The following is an 11,390-nucleotide window of genomic DNA, read 5'->3' as shown; positions in this document are numbered from 1 at the left end:
TGAATAATGTCAGTTTGATGAATGTCCGGCCCGTTAATACATTCTCAGGTGGCCGAGCGCTCGCAGGAGTAAACGACGGTGGAGGAGATTCTCCCAAGGTAAAGACATTAAAGGTAAACGTTACGACGGCTTCATGCACCGACCTTCAGTTAGTTCAACAGTGAATGAATCTACTGACAATATCGTGTGTATCCAAAGAGAAAACACGTCCTGCTATTGTCATTTCCTGACCCTTACCGGAGCATGTAAAGCAAATGTTTGGACATATCTGTGGTTTTGGTGAGGACAGCTCTCAGAAATCAGTCATGTTTAGAAATCATGACAAACGATCCATCGCTGATCGGTCGTGGCCGTCTGAATCAACTCCCACCCGACTGCAAACACTTTGTATATTTATCTGTGATTACATCATTTTGTAGATATCATAGATGTTAAACGCTCTTCTTCTGTTGATCAGTGACAAAAAAAGTCTAATTTAATCTACATTGGTTCAGTGTCCAGACGGGGATGAAGCTTTTTGAAAGTTGTATGAATCTGGAGTGATTCTGTGAATATGTGACTATGACAGCATGGAAACTAAACCCAGTGAAAACTGATCTGATGTCACAGTGGTGAAGACTCAGAACAGAACTCGACCAGGCTCAGAGAGGTCCGGTGTGCAGCAGAGCAGTGACACTCAGTACTTCAGTTGTTCCCCGTTGATCCCTCTCATCCTCGCTGTACTTTGGATCGAAGGCGTTTGTGTGTTTCTGGTGAAGCAGCACTCTCGTCGGGCCATGGTGTTGATTGGTCACCTGGCTGATAAAAGATGCCTTCACACTGCACAGAGATGATGCAGTTAGTCATGTTTCCAGCAGAAGGAATCGACGGGACGCAGGAAAGTTTCATCAGAGACACGGCGGCAGCAGCGACCACAGCAGCACAGTTCAGCTCTGTTCAGACCTCAGCCTCACCTGGGAGCCACGCAGCGGACCGGCCAGCCGGAAAGGAAAACCTTCTCGTCTGGATATAAAACTCAGAGTCAGCGAGGCAAAACAGCAGCAGCTGTGAAACTGTGCTGAGCAGCTGAGATGATACGAGCTGATAACGGCTCACAGCCTCCTGACACACTGCTGCTACACGCTGAGACGGTCTGGACTGAACCAACACCAGCGCTGCTGCTGCTTACAGGCCAGAAACCTCCCAGGTTCTGTTAACAGATGTTACTTCAGGGGAGTCGGGACCAGTTTTATCTCATCACAGATACGGACGCTCTTTTTTTACATTATCTCCAACAAGCAGGTCATGTTTCCCCGTGTCCGTTTGGTTTTGGTTGGTTTGTCAGCAACAGATCTACATGAAACTCAGATGGAGGTTTGGATTTGATGGTTCGAGGTGCAAATGGAAGTTAAATCCACTGTAAGTGTTGTGAAACCGAAATGGCTGCTGTTTGCAGCGAAGGAGCAAGATAACAGACAGCAGGCGGTGTCGTCACCGTCCAGTCGAGTCTCTTAGGACAGACGACGCTCTGAACTGAACACAGGAGCCTCTTTAGCTCTCAGAGCCTCAGGTTTGGACTCTTCTCTCTCCTCTTAGGAGGAGAATTCCTTCTCATCTCATGAAATATCCCTGTTGTTGCTGAGCTGGATCGTCCCTGTTTGGTCTCCGTGCTTTAATATTTCGGAACTAATTTGATTTGAGCATGAAATTGAGTTTGGAGTAAACAGCAGCTGTGAGGACTCGGCTCCTTTAACAAAGCCTGCAGCCTCCACACTAGATATATATGAGCTACAATAAACTGTGGAGGAGGAGATGCTGGAGGAGCTGAACGGATGTGAAGACTCACCTGAGATCAGAAAATGAAACACTGAGAACAATCTGATCCAAATTCTCAGGTAGCGGAGAGACGACTGCCTCTGCACCCAATCTGAATCTGTGTCATCAGCTCATTTTAATAAGTAATGAGTTACAGGGCTGGTGATGACGGAGGAGCTGGTGATGAACGATGGAAACAGAAAATAGATGAAGCTCAGAGATTCAAATGAATCAGATCATGTCTGCGTGATGAAGAAGAAGACGAGGCAATAAACAAGATGAGCGCAGATAATGACGAGACAAAGACACCATGAGAGCGAGGAATGATAAAATGATGTGTCACATGAAGGGATGAGGATGAATACTGAAGAAGAGTGAGTCAGATTGTAAATCAACCGGCTGAACGAGCGATGACGAGTAGAGAATGACTGCAGGGATTAAACTAAAAACTTAGGACATTAATTGATGATATTTGATGATGAAATAAGGAAATGAACGAGGCAGAAGGTGACGTGGGGGACGTGTAATGAGTAATAAAGAAGGCTAGACTCGGATTTTAATGTGAAAATAGCTCAAATAAATTCACCTCATGTCAGAATTCGACAGCGTGAACTTGACAAATGGTGGAAGATATTTTCTGAGTCTGCTGCAAAATATCACATCGCTGACATGTTTCTCACCATTCTCTGGTTTATCTGAGACTAATGATTTAAATGAGACCAGGAGGATTAAACATCAGAGGTGTCGGTGGATGTCTGGAGAGTAACGGAGCTTCTTTACCTAAACAAAACACAAGCAACTAAAGCAAAAGAAACAAAGACGGAGTACAACCACGAAGCTGGTGCTAGTGATCGTAGCATTTATAACAGCTGAGACCGGGGCTGGTGCGACGTAATCTGTGTAATCGATTATGTAAAAACTCAGATTTATGTAACTTGCGTCGACGCAGAGGATGTTCGGTTACTAGTTACTTCTACTACTAGTTACTTTTTGTCCCCACCCAAACGTAATGTATATCAGGATTACACAGATTACCAGTGAAGACTGGGCTGTTTTCTGTTGGGGAAAACTTGATGATTGAAGATGATTGAATATTGAAATATAAATGACAACTTTTAAAATGTTATTTGGGGTAAATTCATTCTGACATTAATCGAGTAAAAATAATAGTTAGATTAATCGATAAAAAAGGTGCAGCTCGCTGAGACTCTACAGACTCGAGGACAAAAACAGTTTTGTGTTAAAATCGAATGAATAACTTCAGTGAAATGTTTATTAACATCAGTCCTGACAGAAGGAAGGTTCAGATGATGTGCTGAGGTTTTCTTCACTCAGTCTGAGAATTAAATACTGTATTTATGCTCCAGCTTCATTTAACTCCGACCCACTGAGGCCGACACCTCTGCAGAAATCTCACAAGTGTTTATTTTATGTGGGTACCAAGGTTTTTTTATACAGACAGCATATCAGCTGAACCGGATATGTTTTGGAACGGCAAAAATGAATTCATAATGCAAGAAGAAATCTACCTTATCTTATTGATAGATCTGTATTAATATAATCTAACGACTGAGCATCTTAATCTGGACGGCAGCTAATTACTTCATAAATACTAAGAAGTGAATGAGGTGATGAAGGCAGAGAAGTAAAGTTCGGGCTGAGTCACTGCTATTGATCCAGAACTCCACCGAGCCCCCGCAGAATATCTGGTGTTTATTCTGTGTTCTGGAACAACGACAGAGTTTAATTAGCTCTGTGACTAATGAGTGTGTTGACTGTACTTTATGTATATTGTTGTTTAGATGTTATGTCTGATGACAACAAGATAAGGTGATTTGAGGGACCGCTGTCCGGGTCCAGACCCAGACGCTATCCTGTCCGGACTTGGACCTACAGGGTTACCTAATCCTAACCCTACATGTATAACTGATAAAAAACTGAAAAAGATGAATGTTGTGAATACATCATTACATCTGAACTGAGGGCGCAGGACGCACGTTTCTGAACCTTTGCTTGATGAAGTTTTGGCGAAGTTGACCTCAAATGTTCTTCTCTGTTCTTGTTTGCAGAAAGAAGCTGCAGTCAGTTATTTCAAATATCATCTCTGATCAGCGAGGAGGCAGAGTCAGAACCAGGAGGCAGAGTCAGAACCAGGAGGCAGAGTCAGAACAGGAGGCAGAGTCAGAACCAGGAGGCAGAGTCAGAACCAGGAGGCAGAGTCAGAACCACACGCAGAGATGAAAATGTCTTTCTGAAGTTCTCACTGTCGCTTTTCAGTGTTTCACAGTGTTTTTGTTCAAAGTTGCAGAAAAAAGTCTGTCGAGACTCGTGAAGGTTTTAAAGGTTCAATATCCAGCTGCCTCTACAGCCACCAGCTGTGTGTGTGTGTGTGTGTGTGTGTGTGTGTGTGTGTGTGTGTGTGTGTGTGTGTGTGTGTGTGTGGTCACATGCTGTGGAAGTGGGGATGAGAGGAGTCGAGCTGCCCTGCTCTCCCATAGTGAGTCAGTGCCACACTGTGCACCACTACCACTGTGTGTGTGTTTGTGTAGGTTACACACACACACACACACACACACACACACACACACACACACACACACACACACACACACACAGAGCAGCGTTTTCGAGAACCAAACAATAAAAACTTAGAGCGAGTGAAGCGCTGCAGCGTCCTGCTGAGAGCAACGATCTGCTCTCTGTGAGCACTTTGTTGTTTTCTCCTCACCAAATCTACAAAACATGGCCGAAAGTAAGTGGACACATGGGTATTACAGCCAGATGTGATATTAAGGAAACTCTTCTTCTTCTTTTACGAGGTCCTGGGTTTGGTTTCATTTGGCTAATTTACCCCAGAATGTGCGATGACACAAACGGCAGCAGGGCGGCGCTTCAGATCATCTGCGTCATCCAATCAAAGGTTGATTAAACACCTGGATGGATTTGGTTTGTGTGTGTGTGTGTGTGTGTGTGTGTGTGTGTGTGTGTGTGTGTGTGTGTGTGTTCTCACCACATCCATGATCTGCAGCAGGCTGAAGCTGAAGTGGACGGTGAGACTGTGGGAGTCGTTGCTGACCGGTCGCTCCAACGGGTTGTAGTTCCTCATCAGTTCTTTGTAGAGGCGCCGCTGGTAGACGCCCTGCAGGGAGCCTGGAGACAAACATCTGGACATTTAACATTTAACAGCAGCTTTATTACAGTAAAGAGTACAGGAGCTACAGATGTGTCCTCTGAAGAGTTACTGGATGTATATGTGTTGCAAATTTGCCGGTTCAGTGGGCAGAAAACACTGTTTGTAAAGTCACTGATCCAGGAGCTGACAGTCGCTCTGGATGAAAGCCACAAACATAAACTGGTGCAGGTGGAGGAGTTTAATCCTGTTACTGACTTCTACCTTCTGCCTTCAGTTTACAGAAACCACACAGCAACAGTGAAATGAGGAAACCTGCAAACAAATGTGAACTTTGTGCAAAACCTTTTGGGATTTTCTCATCAAGTCAAAACACAGATCCAAGTGACATGACTCAACTTTTTAAAACTAATTTCGTCATTTTAACCCAAAATAGGATCTTTTCTGAAACCTCACCAAGTAGCTTCTGTGCCTCAACCAAACCAAACCACGACCAGACAACATTAATAACCGTCCAAAAGTCATCATATGTCCTAACATGCAGACAGAGACAGAGAGGAGAAAGCAAGTGCTATCACTGAGGCTGTGTTGAATAACTGCACTACAACAGCTCCAGTCGTCCACCTGCAGCGCTCTCATGAAGTGTGCGATTATATAGATAGATACTGTATTTAAGCCTGGAGGGAGATGTGATGTCACAGCCGCACATGAATGAACCAAAGACAAACACAAACACAAACACAAACACAAACACAAGTACTAACACTAAAGTAAAAAGGTCCTTTCACACACAAGCGTGCAGGTGAATGTAACCCTGCTGTCAGTGAGCAGTTCTCACTCAGAGATCCAGGATCACAGTTTTGGATCAACGATCAAAGGTTTTTCCAGGTTTCTCTCACGACTGTCACCTTTCATCCCACACAGCCCAGAGTGGCTGTCTGTTCGGGGGCTCGGGAGGCTTTGTGGACGCGTTGCATCAGTCTGAGTAGAGATGAAAGCTCATCAAGATGACTGATGGGTGCTCGGTGACACCCGACCAGCTGTGGGGGAGGAGGGTGAGAGGAAAGACGTCTCATTGTCAGTCCTGTCCCTGAGCTCAGGGTCACTGTCAAGACATCTGAAATACTGAGGACGAGTTCCAGCCAGCAGACACATTTTCATTTACAGCGTCCATTTCATGTTTCATGTGTGTTTAATGTTCAGTGTCTGAAATAAAACAGTGACGACTTCAGCTGCTGACAAAAAATGAGACTAAGAAATACAGGAGCTCCAAACAATATTCAAGATAAACTGGATTTATTGTCTGTAAAAGTTATTCAATGCTGCTTAATAAGTCCTCGCTCTCTGACTCTCTCCTGGAAGTTACAGACGCCGTTTAAACTTCTCTGGTTTGAACATTGTTGGAAACATTGAGGATACTAAAAGTACTCAACTCAACTAATTTACTTTTAAGACATTTTGATGCATTTGAAGATATGACGTCTATATGAGCTTTGAGGAACCCACAAACACGTTTTATTTTTGTAGTGACGCAGCTGTTTATTGCCTCTGACCGGTCCTCTCAGTGACCTCAGAGCCTGTTCATCCTTCACTGAACTGAACGAAGCTCAGTCGACCTCTTCTGATGATAAAAGTGAAAAAGTTTGAGTTTAATCCTTAAAAAGGAGGTGAGGAGACGGAGCAGCTGAACCAGACCTCTCCTGTCTGTTTGCTCGAGTCTCAGCAGATAAAACCAGCAGACTGTCAGCTTTCATGTCCCAACACAGAAATATTAAAATCACAGGGTTTTCCTTTTGATCTGAGAAATACCAACATACATTAGTTAAATGTTCAAAGGTGTGTCGTTCCTAAGAAGACATGTTCAAAAAAAGTGGGAACGAGCAGACGCACGATAAATAATCTGAAGCCTGAAACCAGCAGGAAGGAGATCAAGTCTTCCTGCTCAGGTGCTGCAGACCAACACCTTATATCTTGTTTGTTGAATCCGTCCAACACTGCAGAGTTCAGGTGACTATCTGATGTTTCATGCAGGTTATCGGACCAGAAACCTCCAGAATGTCAGATGGTTTTCTAGCAACAGCTCAAGAAGTCGTCGACTTCAGCTCCTCCTCTAATGAGAGCGTTGTTCATCGTTCATTTTTTTTTGGTGCCTTTTGACAGAGCCAGGTTTGCCCTTTCCCTGTTTCCAGCCTTTATGCTAAGCTATGCTAACTGATGTTGGCTGCCTCTGGTGCTCGAAAGAGAAAGCTGACGAGCAAAAACTGCAGAAATCGACATGTTGACAGCCTGGTACGTAAAACTGTTCTGGTCTCTGTAGCTGCTTCATGACGCCTGTACGGGGCTGGACTTTCATATTTTTATTTTATTTTATTTCATATATAACTGACTCGCTTCACCTCGACTTCTCAACCAGATCAATGAGCAGCTCCGTTAACGTTCATCAGCAGACAGCAGCCGGAGCCAGCGAGCTCTCAGAGTCTGTTTTTCAAACTTTTGGGTTTCAAAAAAGTGGATTCAGCTTCACTCCAGCCTGTCGCAACGAGACATGGAGGTGCTGAAATCCACCATGTTCTTTACTTTATGAGCGTGCAGAGAGGAGATGGGACAATAAAAGGCGCTGCAGGATAACAGAAAGCTGCAGAGTCTCTGGTGAGTGCCGACTTCGGTCAGAGACAAAACTGAGGTGCCGGCTGTTTCTCACCATCTTACGGCTAATTTACAGTTTAGTATTCTGCCTGTTTCAGCAGATAAACCGGCCGTCAAACTCTCATGAGACACTCAGATAAACCAAAGAACAAACAGCAGCACAGTCATAAAAAAACTACAGGTTTAGTTAATAAGTCACCAAAACTAAAGACTCTGCCGTCCCGTCCGTTCAACCAGGTGTCTATCAGTCATCACTGGTTTGTTAAGCAGTCTGTTCATAAATCTCCAGTTTAACTGTCTAATTATCTGAACCACTGATTTGGAAAAGAGACGTGACCGCCTGCTGTAAACATCCGTCACATTCACTGTAACAGAGCTCTTCTATGACTCTGACCCTCCTGCAGACGTGGACACGATCAGGTTCACAACATCACGGGACGGGAGAGGACGGCGTGAGATTATTAAAGCGAAGACTCAAAAATCTGTGGTGACAACATGCGTACGCTCCTCTGAGTCTGACATTTTAGTTTTTTTTGTTTGTTTTTTTGCCTCCTGTGTCTTTTACATCCAAACATGTTTTGAATGAAGCTCCAGCAGCTGTTTGTCTCCTTTAACAGATTTTCTGGATATACGACGAGCTCCACCTTCAGTATTACTCTCATTATTATCACGTAATAAATGAAACAGTCATTGAATCACAACAGACACCTGTTATCATCATTATCACTATGATTATTAAGATAATTAGGAAAGGTTAACCCTCTGTACAGACGCCTGCTGTCACGTCTTCTGTCCATCAGAGAGCCTTCACATCTACATCTCCTGACTTTTTCTCTTTTTCTTTAAAGAATATTTCCTGAAGTTTTGACCTTTCCCTCCTTCGTCTAAACAGTTATTATTCCTCCTCTGTGATTGTTGCTGCTGACAGTCAGTGAATGAAACCACAGTGAACCTTCCTCATCAGCGTGAGCTCGTTAAACATGTTGATGATGAACTGAGAAGACCAGCAGCTCCACACTAACAGAGATAAAGAGTGTGTGTTTCTCATCCTGAGTTCATCTGTTCAAAGTGAAGTAAGTGAACAGCTGTGTGTGTGTGTGTGTGTGTGTGTGTGTGTGTGTGTGTGTGTGTTAAGCCTACCGTGAATGAGGCAGCAGAGTGTCAGGACGTGCAGCGTGAAGATCCGAGCATCCATCCTCAGCAGCTGTGAGTCACAGAGACGAGAAACTGAGCGGAGATCCTCCAGAACCGGTGGACAACACCGGAGAGAGGGCGAGCGAGGGAGGGCGAGAGAGGGAGGGAGGGAGGAGGAGGGAGAGAGGGAGGGAGGGCGAAAGGGGGAGGGAGAGAGAGAGGGGGAGGGGGGGAGGAGGATCAATGGAGGATTGCTCTGAGTGGGAGTGGGGGAGGCTCCTCCCCCCCGAAAACATCCAAAGGAGAAGATTCGGCAGCTGAGGAGGAGGATGCTGTGTGTGTGTGTGTGTGTGTGTGTGTGTGTGTGTGTGTGTGTGTGTGTGTGTGTGTGTGGTCCTCTACAAGGTGGACAATCCAATGATTTATTTGATGTTTTTCCATTTTTAGGTGTTTGAAGCTCAGCACTTGAAAGCATCACTCAGCGAGTCTCGAGCTCCGTGTGTCTCTGCCGGGCTCCGTCCTCTACGTCTGTTATTTCATACGAGGTGTTTTTTTTTTTAGAAAATGAAAAAATGCTTCTGGACTCAGAGAGTTTAAATAAATGTGTTGAAGCCAAAACTGCTGACTGAATAATCTGAGAGAACTGACACGTGACACAAGTCGACTTTTCACTGGAGAATCTGCAAATGAAGCGTGTTATTCATAGTTACAGTTTGTGGATGTGAGTTCACAGTCTGTGCTTTTAAATCACTGCAGAAAAAACAAGATGGAAACACGTCGTTTCGATTGTAATGATGTGAGGAAGGTTTCAGTCTGATGTCTTCAGTCACACGCTTCATCGTTTCACATTCACAGACTCAGAAAGTGGATTTGCATCAACATACACACACGTTACAATCATGACACACGATGAATGTGGCAGAACTTCCAGAACCTCACAGGGCAGAGAAATGTCTGGACCTCACCTGTTCTGTGGTCGGTGGCCTCACTTCCCACCAGACTCCATCCACACCGACACCGATCGGCTCTCCGTCCCGCTGACATCTGGTGAGGACGAGGTCTCTCTGCGTGTCGGCTGCCTCCGTCCATCACCTGAACTGTGGTTTAATATAAATAAGCTCCAGGTTCAGTTGGTTAAATGTTCCTTTTCTTTAGACGTGTGAGTGGTATCAACTTTTTAATGTGTTTAATATTTGTTTATGACCGGATACGTGCAGAATTAAAGACATAAAGAGATCGTGGCTGAAAGACAACGAGACGACAGTTGAAGAACTTTTCCCTGATCATTTACAGCTTCATGACAACAGCTTTTACTCATTCAAACATGAGGCTGCTGTTTCTTGCACTTTACTGTGGTGTCATTAAAAACACCATCTAAAAATATGAGTTATTTTAAACACGTCATTGAAGAAATGTGCTTCTTCATTTGTCTTCTGAACTCCAATCACCTGATTATTGGAGGTAGATTTCCTTTCTTATCTTCCTTTGTGCTGGGAGAAGTCTGTTTGTTCTCATCTCTCTGAATTATAGATCGTAACAGGACGGGCTGACAAACAAACCTCAGAGGGACAAACAGCCTCGGGTCGGGTCGGGCGGGTCCAGGCTGTGAAAACACCTTCAGACTCTGAGCCGTCATCACGATCTGCTGCAGCTCAGAGAGACACGCCGGCACCACGACGTGTTCGTGTTGACGACACAAAACACAACGTCTCCAACAAACAGCCTCCGTCCGTCAGCGCCACGTCTGAAGCTGCTGGTGTTTCTGTCAGTGCCGTCTCCTCTGCAGGGAGGCGCTCGCTTCAGACAAATACAAGAATCTCCCGGAGTAGGGAAGATGTTGAATCACATGACGTTTAATATTTAATCGGGGAATCTTTTAAAGCTTGTTTTTAACATTTTCTAACATCTTGGGGACGCGTTGCCTCAGAGAAGTGACGGTGCTGGTCCTCTTCTGTCTGTTTCCACACTGATGGAGTAAAGATGGTTTGAACTGACAACTGCTCATTCATCAGTTTGTTTAGTGAAGCTTCAGGCCTCGAAGGTGTGACTGAGTCTAATTAAAATAGTGTCACAGGATCATTTGTTGCTCATTACAAGAAAATTGGACCCGAAAATAAAGTCAAACATCATCAGCGTATCTCGCAGCCCGGATGTCGTCTCCTTAGGACCTGACCAAAGATACGTACTGGGGATGCAACAATCAACGTTAAAGTTTGATTAAATAATGATTACTTATCAAGAGACACAGCGTCGTGTCTCTCATGTGAAACTTTCACTGGTTTTCACTGAGCTGAAGTTCAGAGACAGGAAGCAGAAGGCTGGATTGGAAAGTTTGATCCTCTCGATCCATCTGATGAACGGCTCGTACGAACAGGAGGAAACTTTAGCAGCTGATGTTTTAACTGAGCTGTGAACTTTCCGTCAGCTCTGACCCTCTGTGGTCACTCATTTACATCACCAATGAAGCCAATCACACTAAAGGTCTGGTCATTAAGATGTATTTAATCTGTGATCATCATATAAAATGATGTGAGGAGTGTTAGCGGTGCTGCACTGAGCCCTGGTGACGTCTCTTTAGTTTCATGCCGTCACCACTCCTCACTGTTTCACTGTTTCACTGTTTCACTTCAGAGTTTATTTCCGTCTGCGTCTGCTTTATCTTGGAAAACTCTTTCCCTTGAGTTTT

The 11,390-nt window shown here is 44.5% G+C and overlaps 1 protein-coding gene across 1 annotated transcript in view; it reads right to left on the bottom strand.

The window, feature by feature from the left end:
* The window catches only part of LOC311263982 (neuronal acetylcholine receptor subunit alpha-7), a 33,004-nt gene extending 24,216 nt beyond the window's left edge, over positions 1 to 8,788 (bottom strand). Inside the window, exons 1-2 of the mRNA XM_084364457.1 lie at positions 8,711 to 8,788; positions 4,805 to 4,944 (exon numbers count right to left, since the gene is read on the bottom strand). Of these exons, the coding sequence (XP_084220583.1) occupies positions 4,805 to 4,944; positions 8,711 to 8,765 (195 nt within the window). The 5' untranslated portion in view covers positions 8,766 to 8,788. The remainder of the gene's footprint in view (positions 1 to 4,804; positions 4,945 to 8,710) is intronic.
* Positions 8,789 to 11,390: the final 2,602 nt, after the last annotated feature.

This window comes from Pagrus pagrus (assembly GCF_965226575.1).
Source record: "Pagrus pagrus genome assembly, chromosome: 10".
NCBI classification, from domain to species: Eukaryota; Metazoa; Chordata; class Actinopteri; order Spariformes; family Sparidae; genus Pagrus; species Pagrus pagrus.
The sequence above is the reverse complement of the archived record's forward strand: the minus strand, read 5'-3'. Positions and strand labels throughout refer to the sequence as shown.